General features: G+C 36.0%; 2 protein-coding genes across 6 annotated transcripts in view; both read right to left on the bottom strand.

The window, feature by feature from the left end:
* eya3 (EYA transcriptional coactivator and phosphatase 3) overlaps positions 1-1580 on the bottom strand; it is a 30607-nt gene extending 29027 nt beyond the window's left edge. For 2 of the 4 annotated variants that reach the window (XM_077196477.1, XM_077196476.1), the window contains exon 1: positions 1453-1569. The gene's annotated coding sequence lies outside the window, so the exon portion shown is untranslated. Of the gene's footprint in view, positions 1-1452 lie in introns of all 4 variants that reach the window. The other 2 variants (XM_077196478.1, XM_077196479.1) reach the window with 2 other exon arrangements.
* A 7095-nt stretch (positions 1581-8675) lies between these two features.
* LOC143702532 (serine/threonine-protein kinase Sgk1) lies at positions 8676-23019 on the bottom strand. 2 transcript variants are annotated; one of them, XM_077196481.1, is made up of 12 exons: positions 22557-23019; positions 14537-14612; positions 13226-13333; positions 13053-13110; positions 12879-12962; positions 12665-12796; positions 12457-12569; positions 12220-12343; positions 11385-11480; positions 10955-11110; positions 10777-10866; positions 8676-10186 (listed from the first exon to the last, which is right to left on the bottom strand). In XM_077196481.1, exons 1-12 carry the CDS (start codon positions 22588-22590, stop codon positions 10019-10021), a joined length of 1239 nt encoding a protein of 412 aa, XP_077052596.1. In that variant the 5' UTR covers positions 22591-23019; the 3' UTR covers positions 8676-10018. The 2 variants fall into 2 exon arrangements, with proteins under 2 accessions (XP_077052596.1, XP_077052595.1); XM_077196480.1 differs by lacking the exon at positions 22557-23019 and adding an exon at positions 15281-15511.
* Positions 23020-27284: the final 4265 nt, after the last annotated feature.

Genomic DNA, 27284 nt, shown 5'->3' on the forward strand with positions numbered 1-27284 from the left:
TTGATAACATGTAAGGCTACACAGGGAAAGTAACAATGAAGTTAATGAATGAAACATAAAAACAGCTTTTGTGCCTTTATCATCTTTTCTGCATATATACTGACCCAGATAATCATCACAAAAAACTTAATGCATACTCAATTGTTGTAAATGAGTTTTTATGAGTGAATGGCTTGCTCTAACTGTTGCTCTTTCTTTGTCAACACACGCTTGCACCCCCTGCTGGTGACGTCGACTAACAGCAGATGGAGATTATGCTCGGTAATCTACTGCTTTTCCTGCAGTTCCTGGACGTCAACGTTGAATTTGCTGTCGAATTTGAACCACTGAATTTGTGGAAGTGAATTTACAAAGCGAAATAAAATGGACCAAAAACCACCTGTTGAATATTATAGGTTGTATTTTTAATCAGTTTGAATATTTTGGAAGTATAATATGAAAGGTGAATATGGATTATTGAAATTTTACTAATGAAAATGTGTTTGAAATGTTTTGAATTTAAAGATTCACAGCTTAAATATTCAACCATGCTAAATTTATTTCAGCCCATAAAAATGCAAACCCTAAAAATACAATGCATTAAAATACAAGCAGGGTTAATGCAATGCATATTTTGTTCAAGAAGAACAATTCAACAGGCTTTTTGTTTCAAAAAAATTTGGCATTATTTTACTTCCATAGTAATATTTTTGTAGAAACCGTGATTCATTTATTTTAGGATTCTTTGATGTATAAAAACATTTATTAGAAACATTTTTGTAACATTATAAATGGTCTTGTTTTTATGTAGGCCTATTTTACTTTTTCTATAAATCGTTTTAATTTGAAAAACATAAATATAGAGATCAGTTCGCTAAAATCAGACTGCAGGAGCTGTAGTTCAGTAACTTAGGCATAAAAATGGGCTGACAGTTAAAGTTACACAGTAGAAGTACAGCATAAACCTAGCAAACAAAACACAATAGCAGGCGGCTTAAGTAATGTAAGTTTTAAGTAATCTTCAACTAAACAGGACTGACTTATGGACGGCTGATCAGTGAAGGTGAGGATCTCACATCTTACTCTAGTATTTTTGCTCCCATGACGCCGAAAACTGCTGCTTGGTAGGTAGGAAAGGTAGGAAGATCAAAAGTATTTGAGACACAGCCAGTGTTTCTCTCCAAAACTGTGGCTATTTCACCGGACATCTCCACATACCACACACATTAAATGTGACAATGTTCGGAAACACGCATAACGTTATCACTGCTGGCGCACATAGGAGAAGAAACATAAACTGTTTTCCAGTGGTCGCTGTGTTCATGTAACGTTAGCGTTTAGCACAGTTTGAGCAGTTAGCCAACGTGTGTTATTTAGCTCGCGGCTCACTGACCTTACCATTTCACACTAAACCGCTCATTAAAGCACTCAAATTCACAGTGCATGACACACAAATGGGAAAGAAACTCTTACCATCTCACCAAGTGCTACTTTCGAGGAAACTTTATGTTTCCTTGAACTGAAATTCCCTCGATGCCGCGCCGTGTGTTGTTAGGGACAACTATTTAGCAGGAAGTGGCTCAAATTCCCAACGCGCATGCGCAGAATTACAAGAGCTCCTTCGAATCACAAAACGGTAAACCCTAGCAAAAATGTAATGAGTGCTGAGGTTAGCATGTTACTACTGATTCGTAAACTATCATAGAGATGGGGGTTAGAATTTACTTTGTAAGCCCCCCCAGAACATTATATATGTAAAATGCAGTTTAATTTTTATTTCATTTTATTTTATTTAACTACATTTAATTATGTATTTTTGTTATAGTAAAAAAATATATTCACGGAAATGACAGAAATATCCTGAAAGCCAAGCTAAGTTTGTTATTTGTGTTTGTGTGTGTACAAATAACAAAGTAACATTTGGGGTCAGTAAGACTTTTTTGAAAAAAAAAAAAAACACCTTCATTCAGTAAGTGCACTACATTGTGTAAAAGTGACAGTAAATACATTCATAATGTTATAATAACTTATTTCTATTATTCAGCCTTACATTACCAAAATTCCCATACAGACACATTTAAACACACATAAGTCCAATGACAGTTATAAGCAACAGAGTAGAGATAAGTCTTCAAATGAGAAATGAAGCACTCAGAAGTGTCAAGATCTAATGTGGAGAGGGATGCTGTTGTAGAGGCACGGAGCTGCAACAGGGAAGGCACAATCTCCTTTGGATTTCAGACGTTTCTTGAGGACAATTAAAAGGACACTCTGAGCAGATCTTAAAGGTCTTGCAGTTTGATAATGATGTAAAAGGCCAGAAATATACTCTAGTGCAAGTCCATGTCTAGTGGGAGTCCATGTAAGCCCTTAAAAACCATTGACAGTAGCCTACTTTTTTATTAAAATGTATATTATTGTCACAGGACTCAAAGACAGAAGAACTCAAGTGCAGGGTTTTTTGAAAGGTTGGTGAGTGGAAGGAATTAGGGTGCTAACGATTAATCGACGATCGATTAATTGTAGATAATAATTTAACAGATAAAACTTATCAATCATCGATTAAGGTCAACTGCGAAACAAGTAAAGCAGACATGTGGAAAATAAAGCGAGTTTGCTGGAGTTATTTATGTGATCATTTTACTTTTAAAGGCTAGAGTTACACCTTCATGACTACAAGTTTGCTTGTGCATTCGTAGCCTTGTTGTTTTGTGCAAATGAAAGTTGTAATATTGTGTTTATTTTGTATTTCTGATTAATCAAATATAGGATGCGTTTTCGTTGAAATAACCCGCTAGCAAAGGGCTTCAGTTTACCGGTGTTTATTTACCGCTTCAGTTTCAGCGTGCACAGCTCAAACAGCAATGCACGACTTATAATAACCATGATTGGGACTTTTATGTTACATTATATATAAGAACACTATTTTAATAAATTGTTGTGAATTCATTGGGTTTAGTTGCCGTGGACCGCGTCCACAACAGGAGTTACACATTCTGACTAGCAGGCACATGTTGGTTACAGTTGTATTAGTCGTCATTTGATTATTAAATTAAAATTATTAAATTCAATTAAAAAGTATTTTAATTAAGGGATCAATCACATCGACTCATTTTACAATCCTACTAGCCCTTTATTGAGACTAAAAACCCTTCACATTCATTTACTGATGAAATTCTGCTTGTGTCAGTCCTGACGCAGCACAGTCCTTCAGTGTGACTTCTCCTACGATGACCGTCAAATCAAAAACCAATAGGATCACAGACCAAGGTACTTATTTACCCAATAAGTGTGACAAATGACACAATTATTTACGCAATAAGTGTGACAAAAATAACCAACCACCTGCTCCACACACATTGTCTTTGTTTTCTTACATTTTCTTTTCAAGACAAGCAATTATCAAAATCAACGCTTGAGATTGTTTTTGTTTGCTAGCCACCATTTCTTAAATGGAAAACCAGAAAACAGCAGAAAACCCAAGGAGCCTGATTCATTCCCAAGACACTGTTGATGCATGGCCATGACCGTAAAGCCAAACAGTGCCTTGGGATCCATGGGGTCATCAAGAAACACTACTTTCCCTCAGGCCTGAAAGACTGAGCGCTCTTTCTCTCACCACGGTTAGCCCCATACTCCCGCTGCAGCTCTTGACCATCCAGAAATTCAGATCTCTTATCACTAAAATCTCCTCCCAAAGAGCTTGGTTAGGAGAGCCTGCTTCCTGGTGGCAGCCCAATGCACAAGCACATGTGGCATGGAGTATCTCCCCCCATGCTCTGCCCTTCTAGAAGTGGCCAAAACTCTATTCACTCTCTTTGTTCAGTAAACTCTCACCGTGACGTGTAGCTTTACTACCCCGGAGCAGTGCTATTCAGAATTATTTCTGAAAATAAACTCTTATATCCCTGTATTCAATATGAACTAAATCGTATTCGATCGGGAAATAAGGTTGTTAGTTCTATTTGGAATGGAAAAATTCACCTTGACGTGGACGTTTTCCCACTTTAGCAAAATGCACCCAGCTAACAGCAATATAAGATTAAAGTGTTTGCGATGTCATCAGCCATCTTTGTCCGTAAACTGTTCACCAAGAAATACAATAATGTGTCAATGAGTACAGCTTCCACAATCTTCATGAGGAAGAAAGGGAGGCAGGGCTCCTTGATCGCTGTGGCGATTGGTCTATAAATCTGGTGTAATTGGTACTTCCACAGTTGGTCATGCCTGAGGCGTTCCCATAGTGAGACTAAATGGATGTTAGGAAGAGAACTGTTAACTGTTGTACAGTCTGACATAAAGACAGCTGATATTCCACAGTGTGACATGGCTTACAGCTGGGATCATGTTTGTACAGTCTGACCAGCAACAATCGTATAGGACTATTATAAATCGTACAGTGTGTACCTGGCTTAAGAATACAACCCCTTTAATACTTTATTGCACTTTATCCCATCCACTGACTTAAAGGTAGGGTAGACAATTTTGAGGCGAGCAATAGTGAACGAATGCAAAGATTGGACTAACATTTTATTGCCGTACGTTTTCCACAGACAATATATGCAGTATATACATATAAATACTTTTAGGCCAATTAACTTAGTGATTGCTATCAGAATGTGAAGGGACTTTCGACCAGCATTACAAAAAAATTCTGGAACAAATCACCTACCCTGCCTTTAAGCAGTCAAGGATAATCCCATTATTCACTGTGCCAAAAGCAAAATCATGATGCACTAAAATAGCACAGTTCCCTGAATCTGCCTGAATCATTTGTCACTTTGAGAATTTGAGAATAAACCGTATCAACATAAAAATGCCAAACAGATCACACTCACACAGCCTGATCATAACCAGGTAATAATCTAGTAATATATAACTAATAATCTAGTAAAAAGAGATGCCAGAAGAGGTGGAGGTTTAGCTGCTCTTTTTAAAGAGTTCTATCAATGCAAGCAAATATCATTTGGGAATTACCCGTCTTTCGCATATCTGGGTATTGTGTTAAAAGGTGCTCCATGCATTTTACTTATCATTGTTTACAGGCCTCCAAAATACTCTCCAGCCTTTGCTGAGCACTTTACAGAACTGTTATCAACAATTGCCTCTAGGTTTGACTGTTTTGTCATTGCTGGAGATTTTAACATTCACATAATGCAGAAACCAATATGGCAAAAGAAATCAAAACTGTTTTAAAAACTTTTGATCTGACTCAGCATGTACATGGACCCACACATAATCGTGGACACACTCTAGATTTACTTATCAGTAAGGGTCTAAACATTTCATCGATTGTTATTAAGGATGTAGCACTGTCTGATCATTTTTGTATTTTCTTTGATATATTGATCTCTCCTGCCATTGAAGCTAGATCTGTGTCTGTCAAGAAGAGATGCTTAAATGAGGAAACTAGTGTACTATTTATGAAGGCTATATCTTTAACACCAAGCATATCTGCGGACTCTGTTGATTTTCTCCTTGATTCTTTTAACTCAAAAGTTAAGACTGTAATTGATGATATTGCTCCTGTGAAAGTCAGGAAGAAGAATGGAAGACAAAAAGCACCTTGGAGAAACTCAACAGCAGTGCAAAATATGAAAAGACAATGCAGAAAAGCAGAGCGCATGTGGCGGAAGACAAAACTTGTAGTCCATTATAACATCTACAAAGACAGCATCCATGCTTTCAATATGGAACTAGGCAAAGCTAGACAGAATTTTTTCTCAAATATTATAAACTGCCACATAAACACACGCACTCTTTTTGCTACTGTAGAGAGACTGACAAACCCCCAAGCCAGATTCCCAGTGAAATGCTCTCAGAGAGAAAGTGCAGTGAGTTTGCTTCTTTCTTCTCTGAAAAAATCAATAATATCAGAAAGGTGATCAGTTGATCCTTGAGTTGCGATGGGAGAAAATAGCCTGAGAAAATAGCCACTATGTCTGATTTCGAAAAAATCGATGGCAAAATTTTGGAAGTACCGTACAGCACCTTAAAACATCAACCTGCACCCTTGACGCACTTCCCACATCTTTTTTCAAAAATGTGTTACACAGCTTAGAAGCAGATCTGCTAGAAGTTGTAAATGCCTCACTTCTCTCTGGTAGTTTTCTAAATTCCCTGAAAACTGCAGTTGTCAAGCCCCTCCTGAAAAAGAGCAATCTGGAAAAGACCATATTAAACAACTATAGACTGATCTCAAATCTTCCTTTCATAGGCAAGATCATTGAAAAAGTTGTCTTCAATCAGCTGAACAAATTTCTAAGCTCAAATGGATACTTTGACAATTTTCAATCTGGTTTATGATCGCATCACAGCACAGAGACAGCGCTCATAAAGATAATAAATGATATTCGCTTAAATACTGATACAAGGAAATTATCAGTGCTGGTACTACTCGACCTCAGTGCTGCATTTGACACTGTCGATCACAACATACTTCTTGACAGGCTGGAAAACTGGGTGGGGCTTTCTGGGATAGTCCTAATATGGTTCAGGTCATACTTGGTAGGGAGAGGTTATTATGCGAGTATAGGAGACCATAAGTCTGAGTGGACATCCATGACATACGGAGTCCCACAAGGCTCAATTCTTGAACTCCACTTTAACCTGTACATGCTTCCAATGAGCCAAATAATGAGAAAGAACCAAATCGCTTACCATAGCTATGCAGATGACTCACAGCTCTACTTAGCCCTATCGCCTAACGATTACAGCCCCATTGACTCCCTGTGGCAATGCATTGATGAAGTAAACAATTGGATGTGCCAAAACTTTCTTCAGTTGAACAAAGACAAAACTGAAGTCATTGCGTTTGGAAAAAAAGATGAAGTTCTCAAGGTGAATGCATACCTTCAGTCTAGGGGTCAGACAACTAAAAATCAAGTCAGGAATCTTGGTGTGTCTCTGGAGTCAGACCTTAGTTTCAGTAGTCACGTCAAAGCAAAAACTAAATCAGCATACTATCCCCTGAAAAATATTGCAAAAATTAGATGCTTTGTTTCCAGTCAAGACTTAGAGAAACTTGTGCATGCTTTCATCACCAGCAGGGTGGATTATTGTAATGGACTTCTCACTGGCCTTCCCAAAAAGACCATAAGACAGTTGCAGCTCATACAGAACGCTGCTGCTAGGATTCTGAGCAGAACCAGAAAATATGAACACATCACACCAGTCCTCAGGTCTTTACACTGGCTGCCAGGTACATATAGGATTGATTTTAAAGTATTGTTACTGGTATATAAATCACTAAATGGCCTAGGACCTCAATACATTGCAGACATGCTCACTGAATATAAACCCAACAGATCACTCAGATCATTAGGATCACATCCGCTTGAAATACCAAGGGTTCACTCTAATCATGGCGAGTCCACTTTTAGCTACTATGCCATCCGCTGCTGGAACCAGCTTCCAGAAGAGATCAGATGTGCTCCTACAGTAGTCACATTCAAATCCAAACTCAAAACACATCTGTTTAGCTGTGCATTTACTGAATGAGCACTGTACCACTCTTCGCCCGACTGTTCGTACTGTATTTTATTTAATTTTTTATTCTAAACTGTTTTAATTATTCTGATTTCTTTTGATTATTTTAATTTCTTCTATGTAAAGCACTTTGAATTACCATTGTGTATGAAATGTGCTATATAAATAAACTTGCCTTGCCTAATATGGCCTTATCCATCCATATATATATATATATATTAAGCAGCGCAACTGTTTTTAACATTGATTATAAGAACCGTTTCTTGAGCACTAAATCAGCATATATTAGAATGACCATGTGACACTGAAAACTGGAGTAATGAATGAATAAATGAGGTATTTATATAGCACTTTCATATGTACTGCTGTACACCCAAAGTGCTTTACAATATCAGGGAATCTCTCCTCAACCACCACCAGTGTGAAGCATCCACTTGGACGATGCGCCGACAGCCACAGTACAACGGCGCCAGTGCGCTCACCACACACCAGCTATAGGTGGAGAGGAGAGACAGTGATAGAGCCAATTCAGTGGATGGGGATTATTATGAGGCCATGATTGGCAAGGGCCATTGGGTGGAATGTGGCCAGGACACCGGGTTTACACCCCTACTCTTTACAAGAAGTGCCATGGGATTTTTAATGACCACAGAGAGTCAGGACCTCGGTTTTACGTCTCATCCGAAGGACGGACGGTCTCATCCGGTTATGGGTGCTGATAATTCCGCTTTGCCATCCATCACAGGTATACATTTTATTTTAAAATATATTAAAATAGAAAACTTTGTTTAAATCTTACTAATATTTCACAATATTACTGTTTGTACTGTATTTTGATCAAATAAATGCAGCCTTGGTGAGCACAAGAGACGCATCTCAGGCCGTGGACAATGAAATACCCTGGATGGATGACATAAGAATATTCACAACCCAAAACTGAACAATTTAAAAAAATATAAGTGAACAAATTAAACATCAAAACAAAGTGAAGAATTAGTAGACATGTATGGAATTTTTTTCAAATATTTATTTTGCATTCAAATAGATCATTCTCCAATATTTCATCAATCTAAGAATTTAATACTCTGATCATTAGAGGTAAATTATGTGACATGTAAATAAATATACATGGAAAAATATAAAACAATATATGAATAACTTCCAAAAATGGAAGAAAATAAACATTATCAATATTGCCATGTTTGTAAAGTTATCTAAAAAACTTGTATAGCACATAACTGGTCCAATTATATGAAACATATTACAATTAAAATAGGGATGCATTTCATGAGGGCATCCAAACCCCTCTTCTTCATTAAGTCGATGCCACTCAATCGTCTCAACAAGTCTTGTATGACAAATTGTTCACATCTCTTTCAAGTCACCATTTCTATTGCACAGCATTCCATGTCCCTGTCCAACCCTGGACGATGCAGACAGGAATGATAGACACATGTGGAAATGCATCACAACATACATAAATTAGCTGAACAGGCACAATTTGAACAAAAAAAAGACAGTTCCTTTTGGGCTAGTACATATAACTTCTATACATGATGCAGGTGGTTTGAATACAATCTAATCGACATGTTGTGTTTTCGGTAAACAGTGATCGCTTCAGATAGTGATGATAAATGGATGTTTAAAACATCCATCCATCTCACTAAATGTATGATAAAAGAATGTAATGTACGACTAGTAAAATTGCCTTCCCAAGAAACAGTGTCTGGCATATTGTGTAAAAGTGCTGGCATTGGAGAAAAAAGGAAAGAAAGTGCTTGTAAGACAAAATATTAATTTCAGGAGGAACACAGGATGTCTTCTAATTAATCAGACAAATAATCACAGCTAAAAGCCTTGTGACTTCGTAATCTAAACTAATTTTCCTTCTAATATAAATCTGAGTAGGGCCAGAGTTAAGCCAAACCACACTAAAATAATGCAGTATTATAAATATTGCAGTTATTAAATTAACATTTGTCAATAGGAAGAAGATAATAAATTTACTCATTAAAAATGTATTGATATTTGAGTCGTACAGCCTGTGTATCCTCTTGTACTGGTAGGGGTTGATGTATATCATCCATATATTTTGTACATTTCTAGATCCTTTACCTCCACTGTGCAACGATGCATGAAAAATGCAATTAAATAAAACATCATCCAAGGACATTTTGATCAAAAGTAAAAGATCACAGAAGGCCTTTCGCCCAATAGCTGGTGCCATCATCTCCGGCAAGTCACAGTCAATTTGCCTGTTTCCCTCCCCTCACAGATCATCCGTTAAACTCTCAGGCACTTCTAAGCTCTCTCTCTCTCTAGGAGCTCAGGTCCTCTTTGCAACCATTGGCACACATTCCATGTTGTTACTGTAGTCCTATAACTTCCCATGTTCCTTCTGGGCATGCACGAGTATCCGGGTTGTATCAATGTCCCTTTGTGCTGCCAGGTCGTACTTGCAAATAAAGTGGAAGAGCTAAGTGTCCCACCCTGTGGTCCTTCTTCTGTCCCGATGCTGGAATGGATATTCTGGATGGTGTCACGGAGGCTGTTACTGGAAGGCATGGTCAGCCGGTGGACCATAAGAAAAACCTGGGAACGCTCCAGCTGCTTCTCGTACACTGCTGGTCATGTGCAGATTATCAGTGTTGCATAGGGAGGTCGACACAGGTAAGTGTGTGAACTCTGGGTCAAAGTGCCGAAGGTCAGTTGGACCACTCTGTAGATTTAATAGAGACAATTTATTACATCTCTATGCAAAGACAAGGATTTATGGTAAACTAAAATATACTTTAAGGCAAGACACTACAAGCAAAACAATTTTTTCAAGCACTGGTCAATTTTACAATTTTGGGCTATTTTGCTTCCAAAACATGTAGACTACTGGAAAGAAAAGTGTTTATTATTATTCTTTATGTATTTGCATCTGTAGATTTCAAATAATACATACATTTAAAGGCTTTTCTCTCAAAATGTATTAAAAACTTTAGTAGCACTTGCATACACCAACCATACTCTATTCACCTGTGGTGTATTGCATTAAAGTCATTGCTTGTATGCCATGCATTTAAATATATTTGTAATTACACATTTGTAATGATGAAGTTTATTTAAAAATAAATTAACTTTAAATGTAATTTTGAATAACACACCACAATACTTTACATGTGCTTTAGTATGTACGTCAACACTTCAAAATAAGTGTACTTCTTTAAAGCACAACAAAGGATTATTAAAACATGATGATTTAAAATGTACTAAAAATTTTAGTATTAGCATTTTTACCATGCAGGTAAATTATTAACTTACCACTGAAGGAATGAAAGGAGGGATGATCTTTTTAGCCATGAGGTCGTCCCAGTTGATGGGAGAAAAGAAGCTGTGGAACTTCAGCTCCATCTACAAATAAGAAAAAGTTTGAATAAGAATCGCAAATCTCAGGAAAATAAACCATATGCGAGTAGGACTGGTGTGTTTTTCCACTTACAAAATCATCTTTGGACCCCAGTCTCTTTGTACGGTCCTTGTGCAGCAAACCCTCCAGCAGGTCACGACCAGAATTGGACACATTAGGCTTCAGGACTAGAGGCTTGTGAAGGATGTTGTTGTACATCTCGGCAGTGTTGCGACTGTAGAATGGAGGCTAGAAAATCAAAGTGTGAGAGATTAATTGTCTGCTAAATGTATCCTCTGCTACAATGTAATAAAAATTGTTGTTTCAAGTGTTAAAATGCCTTAAAATGTTAAGTTTAGTCAACTCAAATATCCAAGTTATCACTTAGTACAACTTCACATTTCAAGTTGACTAAACTTACCATTTTAAGGCAGCCTGAACACTTACTTTCTTAAGTTGAAATAACAATTATTTTATTGTGTACAACTGATCTAGTCATTTTCCAGGCAAAAGGTATTCTCACCAGTCCATACAGCATCTCAAACAGTACTGATCCCAGGCACCACCAGTCTACTGTACGATCATATGCCTGTTTCTGGAGGACCTCAGGTGCCAAGTACTGTGGGGGAAAAAAAGAGAAATAAATCAAAACACTGTTTAAATCCTAATTTCTAGTGAAGTATAGACAAACTATCTTATATTCCCCTGAGAAAAAGAAGTACACCTTTGGATACTTTAAAAAAAGAGCACTTATTACAGCAATAATATACTTTAAAAGAATACACTTAAGTGTGAACTGAATACAAGGTTTTCAGACACTGGAATTAAATAGAAATGTATATACGGTATGGTTAATCTGTACTGCTGATTGTACTTAAGCATTTATGGTAAAATAAATTATACTTTAATTTCATTTCTATTGAAACTTGTTTGTTTAAAAATATATATAATGATGTAGTTGCAATTTATTATGTTTAAAATATTTTAAAGGTAATACTGAATAACACATTACAAGTAACATTATAATATAATATACTGTAAGTCCTTCTGCATGTGCTTTAGTATGTCAGTAAACACCAAATAAGTGTACTTTAAAGCATGACAAAAATTAAAACATAATTATTTAAAATGTACTTAAATGTAAAACATTTAGTTTAAAAGTGTACTCAAGTGTGTTAAACAGTGATGAAAGTGGACTCCCTTTAAGTAGCCTACACTTAAGTGGCCCTGTATTTCATTATTATAATATCATCTACTAACAGTTTTTGTTTTAAAATAAACTTTTTAATTTGAAGTGCACGTTCAATACAGTTAAGCGCAATTATTTTTCACAAGATAGTCGTTTATGAATGACCCACCTCAGGAGTTCCACAGAACGTTGTGGTTGTGCCATTTGATTCCAGTCCCTCTTTGCACAGACCGAAATCTGTCAGCACAATGTGTCCCTGACAGTCCAAGAGGATGTTCTCTGGCTTTAAGTCTCTGTGAAAATTGACGGGTAAAGGTAAGACCCCATGGTCACCATTATAATGAACAGAATCGAGTACTCAGTTCAACTACTTCTCCACTAGAAGGCACTGCAGGCATTCACATACCTGTAAACTATGTGCAGTGAATGGAGGTAACCGAGAGCACTAGCTATCTCAGCAGCATAAAACCTTGCCCTGGGCTCCAGAAACACCCTCTCACGCTGGAGGTGGTAGAACAGCTGCAGAAGAAAAACGCCAAGAGTTCATGAATTCAGTCATCTATTTTGAGCTGAGGCATGGCCTCTTTCAGGCTATGAATGCATTGTTTACTAACCTCGCCTCCATTGACGTAGTCTAGCACAAAGTACAGTTTGTCTGTGGTTTGGAAAGAGTAGTGCAGCCCAACCAGGAATGGATGTTTGATATTTTTCATTAATACACTCCTTTCCGCCATGATATGCTTTTGCTGAAAAAACATTTTGAGTGTCATTGGTATTATGATTGTGGCGAAGTGCTTTCACATCTGAGAACATTGCATTAGGTCTTACCTCTTTCTTTTTCAGAATGATTTTTTTCTGCAGCACCTTCACAGCATAGTACTGTTCGCTTTCCTTGTGCCGCGCGAGCAGAACCTGTGGAAAAAGACGCAGTTAGCATTCTCAGTTTAGAATATGACATAAATGTTTACGTCTTGACTGTATAAGAAATGAAAAGTTGCCCACCTTTCCAAAGCTCCCCTTCCCAATGATCTTTAAGTAGTCAAAATCTGAAGGTTGGATCCTGTTAAGGAAATTAAAAAACATCAGTAATGCAAACAGCAAGCGGCCTGACTGACTGAAATTCAATTAAACAAACAAAAGATTGAGAAAAGAAGATGGGAAGAGTAACTACGTACTGAGTTTCTTCAGCCAAAGAGCTCCTTGGATTGGTCAAACACAGGTGATTCTCTTCCAGCTCCTCATTCTGGTTTTCATCGATTTTTAAGAATGAACCAACATCATCACTAGAGAAAAGAGATTAAAAAAGTATTAGGGATTTTATTTCAGATAGTTAACTTTGTTTAACAAACCCACAGTTTGTAAAAACAAAAGACAAACACACTGATTGATAATTACAATGGAAATATATGGGGCCAAATGTCAGTGTAATTATTTAAATTAATATATTATTATTATTATCATGTTTAAAAAACAAACCGAAAACTTTTTTTCCCCTCTTAATAACAGTTTATTAAAGAACGCATATAAAACTTGTGATTAATCAATTTGACCTATATTGGAACTCCCGGTTTCTGTTAATAATATGTTATAATTATAATATTATATTATAGTTACAGTACTATATTATATAGAGGGCCTTCAAATATTGTGTTGGGCAGTCAAAAAGGTTGAGAACCACTGATTTAAATGAATTATTTCCTGTAATGCCTTTGCACACAGATAGATGACAGTGTTGTTGAAGTTTATGAGGGGCCATTCCTGGTTTTGGAACATTCAAAATGACTTGATTATAATTTTAACCTGACAAGACAGCTGCAATCGGTGCAACTTGCACCGTGCAAGAATACTACATTACATAAATCTACTAAAATACAGATCAAATAATATTTTATTGAAACCTCATAAAATCAGTCCTCCTGCCCAAAAATTATGATTTTTAGTCTATTGAGGGACACCTCCAGCATCTTCCAGCATGAATGAATATTGTGGAGCATATGGAGGGTAGAGATGCGGTGAGAAATTTTCCACTGGTCCGACCTGAATGGCCCTAAGACCAAATGGGCCGCACTTAATTGAATCAGGCCCTTATCCTCGTCTAGGGGACATTAGGGATTTTCTCAAAGGTGCTTACTGCAGCCAAGCGGCGGCCTGGACAGCTGCTTTTCACAGAGCACTATTCTTGTGCTTGGCTTTATTTCGCCGGTACAGATTAACCTGCACAATTAGCAGGATGTACAGCTAAAGTCCAATGATGGGATTACAGGTTACACCAGAGGTTACAGTGTTGCCTTGGTGAATGAACGGTGGAAATTTCCTGAACCACTTTCTTGGTGATTTTGAAACACAGAAATCATAGATGTTCTTAATTGTTGAATAGCCTATGTCTTTTGTCTTTACAAATATGTACATGTAGACTAATTTTAGGTAAAAATGCAGCCTCATAAAAAAAAGTTCTCTCTCATATAGTTAAATATTGGGATACTTACTGTTGACAAATGGGAGGGTTGGAAACAAGCTTCTGGATGAAGTCGTTTAAGCCCATCTTCCTTTCTTTAATAAAAGCTGAAACGAAAAATAACCATTTACGTCAGAAGGAAATCCACAGCCGACGTCATTAACACCCTGCAATTGAACTGAACGAAATGCCAATACGAGAAGGGGAAACCCTTAAAAATCGCAGAGGTTATCGGTAAAATAATCATTTGCACGTCAGGTCTATGCCAGTAATCATGTAGCTAATATAGCCTACATGGTGTGATTCAGGATCCGTGTGAATATTGTTTAATGTCAAGAACGTGTCAGTGTTACACAACAGACCGCATTGCTCACAGTATGTAGACTAACTGTACACATATCACGAACGATGCTTCATCATTTCTTTCATTCTCTTGAAACACCGGCCTAATTTAATTAACCAATGTAAAAACAATTAAACCCGAATAAAAATGCAATGCAATATATATTTTTAATTATGATTTTTTTAAATGCGCATAGCGAAATAATAATAATAATAATAATAATAATAATAATAATAAATTATATATCTAATTAAAATAGAAAGTACAATCACAAAAACGGCTATATCACCTCTAAAGACATTTTTTCTCTCCTATTACAGTTGTTTAATTGCATTTTTGACATATTGCATCTTTTTTTCTAAATCAAAGAAGCAAAGTCCGTTATAGACATAACTAAAACAAAATAACTCAAATCTGTTGAGAGAGACGTACCGGTGAGAACTGACACGATCCCCCTCATCTTGCAGTATGTCAAGTCGCATCCAGCCTGAGTAACTGCCATCACTATTATTTTCTAAGAATAAATCCACAGGATGAATGTACTCCTTTAGAAGCCTTTTATTGCAACGCGCTGATCTCTCAGCAGCGAACCGTTTGAGTTTGACGAAGCGCACTACTGGGTTTTGATGCCAGGCTGTAGGATGGGCAGCGATACTGTCTTTCCCCGCCAGCGCTGGACTCGTATTTTTATACGGAACACGTGGTTTTAGAGGCGGGGCTCTGGCGTCATTTGAGTAACCGAGGAGACTTGCAAAATGTGATGTCACGGAATCCCACGAATCTCTGTTTCGCCGGTAGGGGGCGATGCATGGGGGGTGGGCGGAAGCGCCCAAGTGAACCATACACGAGGAGGTGGTACGTAGTTATTTTGAATTTGAGTTAGTACTTCAGGGCTGCTAAAAGAGTATGTTCTATATAGTATCACATGCACTCCAGAATCTTGCTGGAAACAGAAGTTTATCCAGGTACTTTTTTGCCTAACGTTACTCTTTTATCAGTAGCCTACGGTGAATTTGGACATATTTGCCACATACTATTTTTCGTCTACTAACGTTAACGTTATATAGTAGGTTAAGTATGCGATTTCGGACGCAGCTTCTGACTCTTTCTCAATTGAAAATTGCTACACAGCTGGCTCACCATCTCATCATAGTGTAACAGATTAACTTCTAATCCTTATCAGTAGCCTAATGATGAAGAAGAGCGTGAAGCAGTAAAATTTGAGAAATGAAATGCATTCAGTGAAATTAGGGCTGGATAATGCACATAACATGAGGTTATGGTTAGTGGAAGACATTCCTGTGCTGAATAGACGTGCTAAAATATTCTCCCCATTACTTAGGCCTACTGAGAATGACGCACATTATGAATCTGTTAAAGCCGTGTTTTAACAGATTTTCATCTGTGAACAAGCCACCATGTTCAAGCAATCCGACCAGGTCAAGGGTGTGAGGAGGCTGTGCCATCAAGCCTTACGTAAACCGATTCTCTGAGCCACATCATTTATTTGTCAGCCTGTTCTCCATATGTGGTCCACTGACCCTGTAAGTTATATAAGTGTGTTACATGATGCCATCCTCGATCTTATAATACAGAATTTGTCCGGTTAGACATCAAGGGGGACAACTAGGTATAACCCAGGGATTTCGAATTGGGGTCGCAAGAGAGTATAAAGGGGTCCTTAAGAAAAGTGAATGTTTACAGTGAATATGTATGTATATATATATATATATATATATATATATATATATATATATATATATATATGTGTGTGTGTGTGTGTGTGTGTGTGTGTGTATGTATGTGTATTTATATATATATTATTACTAAATAAATATTATTTTTGTATTATATACATGTTTACAGTGAATATGTATATAATTTAACTATGTATGTGTATTTATATAAATATATATTATTACTAACTAAATATTATTTTTGTATTAGCCTATATACAGGTAGATTTATACAAATAGCCTATATATTGATATTTTCACTTCAAACATACAGTTTTCTGCAGACCACCTTATAATCTTCCAGGCCCCCTGGGACCCCTGTTTAAAATCTTGAGTTTATTTTAATATTTTCCTTTTTTTTAAGTTTAAAGTTTAATAATTTTGTTGTGAGATTCTGTAATATTTATTAGTGTTTATATATATATATATATATATATATATATATATATATATATATATATATATATATATATATATATATATAGGCTATAGTTAAAAAAAAAAAAGTATATTTGTCATTTTAGCCTGCACCAATTTAAACTAAATAAAAAAGAGAAATGTTGCTTTAACAACAATAACCCTGGTGCACATGATTTGCATTTCCACTTCCATGGAACCATTTGGGACTTTTCTGGGATGTATAACTCGTTCTATCTGTAAATCCGGTCTACACATAATGCCGCTGGTATCCTTTCATTTTACACAAAGAGGATACGTTCTTTTTGAGAGCTTTAAAATCACCTGTAGATGAGGAGCCTTGCCAAGTTCTGTTTACACAAGCGGGTGGCATGACATTTCCTGACTTAAGAATTACATACTTTGTATCCAACCAAACATCCTATCTTTCAGATATCAGTTAGGAGGAACCATGCAGGGAAACTCAGCTGGAGCAGGTTTCAAATAACAAAAAGATGGGGAAGTTATTCGGTGGAATACTGGATAGTGCTTATCAGGTTCCATTGAATTTTAGCTCATAACGGATGAATAACAGACAGATGTAAGATTTCAATCCGTTTTGATGTATTCCTATATTTTATATACCCAACATTCTTACTCTTCTATGAAAATAAACAACAAATACTGTAAGTACTGATGAAAAAAAGACTGATGATTACGTGCAATCAAGTTTTTTGGGCAAATCAAAAGCTCTAATAACCTAATACCCTTTAAAATAAGTAAATATTTGTTTGTTTATGCTGACACTAGAACAGAGAAACAACAATATTATCCAGCCTATCAGGTGACTATATCTGGTGGTTCAGCTTTAAAACCTTTTCTGTTTTTGTCTTGTCTCTTCCTCCCCCCACTAACCTCCCCACATAACCGTGTTACTGTAACAGTATCTCATATGCCAAGAGCACAGGTGGCAAAGTCTTTCCGCTGCTCACCGAAGGTCCTTTGAATGAGTCATTCTGTCATAGTTGTCAGAGATCCAATTATTACTATTTATTTCCTGCATGTTACTATACTTGCCACGTTACCGTGGAGACGCAGGTCGACTGAGAGTGTGCATTTGCATTACAGGCCGAGAGTCTTTCGGTCAGATACCGTCTGCCACACTCTGGTGGGCAGGAAGTGAATCATCTGAAGAGAAGGGGGAGTTTATGGGAGTGCACCTCCTCTCACTGCTCTGGGCCGATTGCCTTTCTGGCTTGCGCCAACCTCATGCCCACACACTCATGTATAATAGATCGAATTCTCTAGTTGCCATTAGCTTAGTCCGACCCATGTATGGTCTTGATCTTTGATGTCTCAGTTCTGTGGGTTTTTTTTTTTTACTAATTGATTCGTGATTCCCCCTATTTGCATTTTTCTCTCTCTTATCTCATCCCTCATATGCCTCATCTATGTATTGTTCTCTGTAATGTGTTTGTGTTTGGAGCTCAATGGGAGCTGTGTAATGGCATTGAGGCATCTGGAGGTGGGTGTTCTTCAACTGTTAACTGTTGCTATAACTATGTTGATTACAGGGGAGACATGAGTTAGAAAACAAGTTACATGAATATTAGTAGGCCTGAACCATTAGTGGAGCACTTCATTGTCATTTTGGGGTGAATCCTGCATTAAGATGACCCATAAATGTAATATAGCCTATATCAAATAGCTGCAAAGAGGAAATGGAAACCTTTTACAACAAGGTTCAATAACATTTGTTAATGCATTATGTATTATTAACTAAAAACACTAAACTTCTATTTTACAGCATTTAGCCGTTAATGTAAGTTTATAAATATATTGTTGATTAATGTCCTTTAATGTAAATGTATACAAATTTAAATATTATACATGTATCAGTACTATAAGTTAATTTAATATAAATTTTAAAAGAAAGAAATGATTAGTTGTAAAATCATTAAATTATAAATGAATAAATAATCAAATTTGTCAAATATTTAATTGAACATTAACCTAAATTAATGAATGTACAGTATAAGCATATTGTTCATTGTTAGTTCATGATACCTACAGTAATTAACTAATGCATAACATAACCAACTGAACCTTATTGTAAAGTGTTAGAGAAAACTCTATTGAAAATGGCCTGAAATAGTTACTTAGAAATATAAATAATGACATATTCATTTATATAGATTAAGCATTTTTTTCACCAAACAATATCATTATATCCCAAAGCTAATCTTCTTTGTTAACAATTGACACTGATTGAGTCACTTTTATAACAGAAATTCTGCTGAAATCTTTGCAAAATGTCAGTGTTCGCAGCCCATTCTCCCTAGGCGTCATGAAACTGACGCCTTGGGAATCATTTTGACCATGCTTCAATATTCGACGCTTTAGGCACCCTTTAGCGTCAGTTACATGACGCGATCCTAGGGCGTCATCTTACTGACGCTTTACCTTTAACGTCAGTTAGATGACGCTATCTAATCCTAACCCTACCCCAGACCTAAACCTACCCGCGTCATCTAACTGACGCTTAGGTAAAGCGTCAGTAAGATGACGCCCTAGGATCGCGTCATGTAACTGACGCTAAAGGGTGCCTAAAGCGTCGAATATTGAAGCATGGTCAAAATTGTCATTTTAGTGACGCCTTGGGGTGAGAATTCGTTGGTGTTCGTGACATCACAATGCCTCAGTTTGGGGGTTTCACGTTACTGTAATTCCCCTAAAAGAATTATATGTGTGAGATAACTATTGTTGTTTCTCTTTCTGAGTGGTAAGGATTGAAGTTAACATGAAACAGCATTCACAACCAATTTTATTTTCAGTCACACTTTAGGTGTCCTTAACTATGCACTTATATAAGAAAATAAGTACAATGTATTTAATGTGTTGTATTGTAAAACACTTTTGCTGCTATTGAGGGGCGATACGGGTAGGGTTGGTTAAGGTTTAAGGGAAGGGTCAACAGTGTAATTATAGATGTAATTACAGAAATGAATTACAGCTGTAATTACATGGTATATTTTAAGTGCAATAACATGTATGTTCACAATAAGCGCATTGTACATTAAATACACCCAATTTAAAAAGGGACCTTATTTTTTAATGTGATGTATACACCTGTTTCTAAATGAAACAAGATATATATGAGGGAAGAATAATCAAACATAAAGTGCACTTATAAATCATACACAATTAGGCCATGTATGTGTATTTATGTGTCGAAGGCTTAGCAGGTTGAATATGAAAGTGAAACAGAGCATCCTGCTCACCCAGGTAACAGATGAAACAAACAAAGCCAAAGAGATCAAAGCCTAGACAACTAAATCAGACTAAAGTGGATTATGTCTGTTGTGATGGATGAATCAATGGATGGACTGGCAAAGCTGATCTACTAAACACAATATGTGCCATGATAATGATTTTATCGGTAATATTGCTTCCTTTTTGCAAAATGAAAGACTTAAAGGTACAAAAAAGGAGGGCAAAAGAAGGAACTCGTACATTTTATTTGAGAACATTTTATTTAACCTGGCATGAAAAATATACACATCCAATGACTTAAAGTTCTACCCTTAAAGTGAAATCTAAAAAGTTCCCTCCCTTGAATGGTGTTTCTTTTCTAATGACGTCAGTTTGACGGCTTGGGCAGAACATCCTGAACAAACACCTCAGTCTGCTGTCAGCGAGAGATGGCGAGGAGGTGTGTGAAAATCAAGCCCTGCCCTCTATTTCATATTCAGTTTCCCTCAGATATACATAACAATACGGAAGTCTGCCGCAACATCCGGTTCATTTAACATGGGAATTTTATGTGTCTTACCTCAGAGGTTTTGTCTTTTCAACTGGATCCTACAATTCAAATCATACAGCATCATAATCCATCGCTATTTTTAATTATCAATGACCAAAAACACAATATTTTGCAGTGTCCTACATTTGTAAGCTTGTTACCACCTGATTTTCTGTCATTACAAAAAAAGCAACTTCAAAAATTGCGACAGCTAAGAGCTAACATATTTTTATTCGGATCTGTTCTATAAGACGACGAGAACATTTTCTCATTCCATTTTTTTATATATTTCTTTTAAATATTGAGGTGTTTGCTGCATTTGTCAAGAACAACTATTCAACCTTGTTACAGGTTACTGTAATAAGTTACTGTAAATGTTGTACTTCCTTCATTACTAATATATATTTGTAAATACATATAAACAAGCGTTTGACCCTCAACTATCTAACTTAGTGACGGCTTAATTTAGGCCAAATTTTCAACCCTGTTACTGTTATCCTGTTACTCATATAGTTCTTTATTTGTTTTTATTTTTTTGTCCATGTAATATTGATGTTTATTTCATGATCATAAGCATCACACAGAGCTTTAAGCTTTATTTAGACACATTATGTCACAAATTTGGAAACAGTGTTGCAAAAATTGCATAAACAAATGACCCTATAGGCACACGGCATCACAATTCCTTTGTTACAGCCAGTACAGTTTACAGTCAACCTGTATATTAGGTGTCTTTAACTACAATGTACTCAGTCCTACATAAAAAAAAGTACAATGTTCTTATTGTTTTTATGCTGTATAGCAAATCAATTTTGCTGCTATTGAGGTGAGATACAGGTAAGGTTAGGTTCAAGAGTGGGTTAAAAGGGTAACAACAGGACAACAGTGTAATGTAATGTAATTACATGTAGGTAATTTTAATAATAAGTATAATATAAAACATGTATTTATGCATAATAAGTGCATTGTATCAAATGTATGAATTTAAATGTTAGCACTTAGTAGACACCTAATATAAAGTGGGACCAAGTTTTATTATAGTTTTTATTAAAGACCATTACCTACTCTTTTTGACCCTTATATAAATAAATGGTCCATTTACTAAAATAGTGTGAAATGTTGATGTATTCATATGTTTGATGCAGTTCAGTATAACATGTTTCTGCAGCTCAGTTTCAATAAATGGTCATTTTGAACCAAAAAGGAAGGTTTTGGTTCTGAAATTTACTATTTAGAGTACATCTCCGTTTCTCAAAGACCAATGAAAATATAATTTCATCTTGATAAATTTCATAAAACTGGAGATTAAGAAGTCACATTTCACATAGTTAAACAGGACAGAGCAGGACTCTGTAAAGGTAAAGTAAAATGGTAACACTTTACAGTAAGGTCCCATTACTTGCATTAACTAACATTACCTAACAACGAGCAATACATTGTAACAGTATTTATTTATCTTTTTTTAAGGTTAGTTATTACACATACAACTGAAATACAAAATACACTGTATATTGTTAGTTCATGTTACCTTAAGTCCATAAAAATATTAGCGAATATCCTACAGATTTGAACTATGTATTGTATATGTTGAAATTAACATGAACTAAGATTAATGAATGCTTTAGAATTATTATTCATTGTTAGTTCATGTTAAGTAATGTAGTTACCAAATGTTAACAAATGGAACCTTGTTGTGAAATGTTACCTGTAAAATTTACAAACTTTGTTACAACTAGGGTGATACTGGTCAGTTTTTAGTTGAAAAACTTCCTACCTATGAATGATTTCTTCCCAGTCTTCATGGTCATTTAACAGCGTATCTCTCAGTCCAAAGTAGATCCTTCTTCTTTATTGTGCTTTGACAGAAATCCTTTTAAAAGCTGATTCTAATGCAGTATCCTCAGCAGTTCATCATTTTGAAACATTTTGCATGTGAACAAGTATGTGTGTGCGGATCTGTGTAGGTGTGTGTCTAAATCTCTCTAGAGCTGCAGTATTGTTAGAGGCGGTCTCATCGCTTCAATTTCAAAGATCAGCAAATTATTGGCCTCATCACTCTTTGCTCTGTATCTCTTCGCCTCTCTTTTTGCTCTCCTTGTCTTTCTCATAGTTCAATGATAACTGAAACCAAAAACTGGTGTGGTATCTCCAGCCTCCCTTGTTCTTGAGTCTTGCAAACAAAACAAAGCGACAGGTGTCGGATAGCAGCTCGTCTCACGAGTGTCCTGGTACCGCCCTATAGGGAAACCAGTTTCCAGGTTACAGCAGTCGCTAGGGCAATACCTGCACCGTCTTCGACACTAGTTTAATTGTGCCATAAGCTTCTAATGACTTCCCGGGTCCATTGCCACACTCTGGGAATATCTTACAAAAAAAAAATTAATAAAAACAATGACTAGGCAAGTTTTTCTAGTTTCTTGCTGTTAGAAATTGCGTAGTCAGGCAAATGTGCAGCTACACCTGGCCAGGATGATTTGTGTAAATAGGCCAGAAGCGGTGCATTTATTACATACACTGGCTGATATATTATACATAATCATATATAATATTACGCATATATAACTTAGTCATAGACCTCTAATGTCCTAATGACATCAAATGGTTACAATTTCATTCAGCTTTATTTAAAAAACAAAAAAAACAAAGCTAAATGTGGAAGTGCTTCAATGAAAAGAAGCACATTTCCTTATGTAAAGGTTACCTAATGGTTTCCTCATTAAATTATGAAGACGATCCAGAGATTTTTAAAGAGACAATCAAAATTGTATTACTGATTTCCTGCCCAGTGCACATTCATCTCCACTGTAGAATAATGTTATGTTAATGGGCTTTTGGGTAATAGAGAGCACATCAAATGGCAACTGCTAGGCTGTTCTTTCTAAACGGCTGGCTTAATGGCACACTGGAAGTTTAATGAAACCATTATATCCTTATTATTTCCTAGCCCTTTGGACACCTCAATATTTATGTCTTCATGCGTTCTGCAGACCAATTCAGTTAGCCTGGAATCAAAGGAAGGGCACAAAAGCAATTTCAGCTAAAGTTTTCTTATCAAACTGTTGCAAGAGTCGATACGCAATTATAAATTAGGATTTTGTTCATAATGTTCTTATTCAGGTTTTTGAGTGGTGTAAAGTTCCTCAGGGTGCATCACTGTATTTATTGACTTCCTTATGATGACTGTGCTTATTATTAGCACCAAATCTATTATGAAATTGCCGCGACTTTAAATGATTACATTTAAAGTGAGGACAGACATGCGGAACAATAAGCTGGTTGTCAAACCGAGTGGATTTCCCCCCTTTTATTGACACCTTTTATTCCACCTTGAGGTCACATTGTGGTTTTTTAGCCACACTGTAGAAAATTAGAAATTGCCCCATGACACTTTTAGCAAAGGAACTGAAAGTGTTGGTAGTTTTCATCAAGTAATGGCAGTCACTTTCTGCGTTACTTAGAACTTCCTGTTTAACTAAATGTAGCTCAATGTGATAATTCAATGTGTAATTCCAAATCCCTAACTAACTAGCTAATTGTTGTTGTTGAAAATTTTATTATAATTATTATATTTTAACTCCTTAAGCTAACGATCATAGGTTACTACTTTACAGTGTATGATATCTGATCACTTAGAAAAGTAACAGCAAACCCTTCAGTAAGCCACAGCATTACTGAGGCATCTGCAGCACAATAAATGACATGTTACACAACTACAGTAAGTTTAATACTTGGGAGGTTGGTTTGAAATCCCTGAGTAATGAAAATAAAGAGGTCAGCAAATGTCCTGGGATTTTAAAACCTACAGTGACGACGTTTGTAACATCATGGTATTACGAAGAGCAAGTAGCTTGAAATAAAAACAAGAAGCAGAACAGAAAAACAGAAGCATTTGGCAACAAATTATAAATGTTTTTTGGGTTTTTTTTTTTTACGTAACTGATTTAAATTTTATTCATATTTTCAGACTGATATGGAATGTTAAGATTTGCAATAATCCGTGACTGGGCCAGCTGGAGTTTCTTGTAAGCCCAAGAGACTTTTTTTTTTTTTTTAATCAAAGTTCAAACAAGTGCAACTACTTTCAGTTCCTTCTGGTACTGTACTGAGAAATACTGATATGTACTGAGAGGATGGAATCAAAAAGAGATAAAAAAAAAACACTATCTAACAGCAAAACTAATTGTAGATGCACAATGTCCTTCTGACTCACTGAACATCTTAAGTATGAAACTTTGATGTGTAAATTTTCTTGTTTGTTATGGACACCCCTGTGAAAAAGAAATGTATGCACTTAATTGTGCACTTGAAGTGTACTTCAAATCTTAAAATTATATATTTTTTAAAACTGTACTTGCAAATGATATAATAATCATTAAATAAATGGCTACTTGAGTGTAGAGAGTATACACTTTCATGACTGTTTCTAAACACAAGTAGGTAAGTACACTTTAAAAATGCCTTTTATAACAATGTCAGACTAAATGCTTTACTTTAAAGTACAATTTAAATAATTATGGTTTGATAACATTTGCAGTGCTAAAGAAGTACTCTTATTGTGATCTGTTGACTAACATACTAAAGCATGTGTAAAGAATTATTATCATTTTATCTGTGGTGTGTTATTCGATATTACATTTAAAGTTAATATATTTTACAAGTGCTAAATTGCAGCATCATAACTACAAATGTGTAATTACAAATATTTTAAATTCATGACATACAAGTTTCAATAGAAATTACATCAAGTATATTTTTGTTTAACCACTTCAAACCATATCAAAGACAATAAAAATAATTATAAAATTACATATAAAGATGTGTTTAAGTCCTACTTAAGTGGACTAAAAAGCACTCTAAAGTTCAGCTAATTGCATTTAATATAGATTTAAACTATAATTTATTTTCATATAATTCCAAATGTCCATATTGATGTAATATATGCTAAAGTAAACTTCTTTTTCACAAAGTCATGAATGACCCAAACCATATCTAGGGACCTACTATAAAAGCCTAGTAACCACACACAACCCACGATTAGCACAATGCTCTTGGGTTTTGTGCTCGTAAGCACCGCTCACATTTTTCTCAGAAAATCCAGTTGTCTTTTAACACTTACTTGAGCTGTGAACTAAAAACTCATGAATAAAAGGTTACTGCACTTCAGTAACCAGCATAATCATCCATTGTGATAATTAGTTCTAATCATTCAGTGCTAGGAGCTGTTTGAGGATTGCTCACTCATGCTTATTCATGATGAAGTGTGGGGATCAGAGGAGAAGAGAGACAAAGATGACATTTTAAACCTGAACACAGTCTAAGACGCTCTTTAAATAGCCTTTGACCGTCTCCGAGTTTGTACTTGGGACTTATAGACAGGATTGATTGGACTTATGGACAGGCACTTAAATCACGCTACCCTTTTTAGCACATGCAGCATCATAGAACAGCTAATATAAACTCATTCCCTTTTAACTAGTTAATTCAATTTGACTTAAGTGTGTTATATGAAATTGATTTAGCAAACTAAAAATGACATTACAGCTCTGCCTTGACCTCACACTGATCCAGATCTCACCTGATCTAGAGCTGCAAACTTGTGCCAAAAATAGCCTCACACTTTTTCCTGTCCCTAAGATAAGTTGTTCCCTTTGAGAATAATCTGAGTTAACACACAGTGAGAGATATATTATGTGATGTCCTCAGAGGCCCTACAGATGTTAATTAAACAATCTATGGCTTCTTGACACAAAGCAATGCAATTTTGGCTGAGATTATAATGATGACGTATGGAACGTATATGAGGAATTCTTTTCTGGAACTAATAAAGTCAAATTTAAGCTGCTTTAATAACTAATATCGGGATAAAATAGAGCACATGGCATTTACTGATTTTAATCACTAGAGGCCTTTTAGATTACATTATGCATAATAAATTAGTAATTAATGAACTTGCATTGCAGCCGTATAATCTTAAAAGCTGTTGCATCGCTCATACTCCATGCACTGTGAATGGGGTGTTAAAGCATTTTTCATATTAAATCAATTTCCATTGCAATTCAAATTGCTGTATAGGGACCACTGAAAGAACTTTTGGGGCTACACAGGCTTATGGCCAGGGCCTAGTCACACCCATGAGTATATATACTGTATTTTGCATTTGTATTAGTTGTCTGCACGTGTTTTAGGCATGAATCTTTGCGCTCTGGACATTGTTGAGTTCTAAGAAAGACTCGCCATTCATTCCAGATTAGGAATGAAGGATTATTGTAAATCCATGTGAGGGGCATGTGCTAGCCTTCATTACATGAGAAAGGTTAAGTCTATATTCTCTCATTCTCTCACTCTCTCACTCTCTCATTCTCTCATTCTCTCTCTCTCTCTCTCTCTCTCTCTCTCTCTCTCTCTCTCTCTCTCTCTCTCTCTCTCAGGTTGTATCACTGAGATACCTTTTTTTGTGTTTTTTTTTCATTTTTATTAGGTTTGGCTGTGCACATTTTATTAC

Source organism: Siphateles boraxobius, unplaced genomic scaffold (genome assembly GCF_051911475.1).
Source record: "Siphateles boraxobius isolate OS27281-9 unplaced genomic scaffold, OSU_SipBor_1 35, whole genome shotgun sequence".
Taxonomy (NCBI): Eukaryota; Metazoa; Chordata; class Actinopteri; order Cypriniformes; family Leuciscidae; genus Siphateles; species Siphateles boraxobius.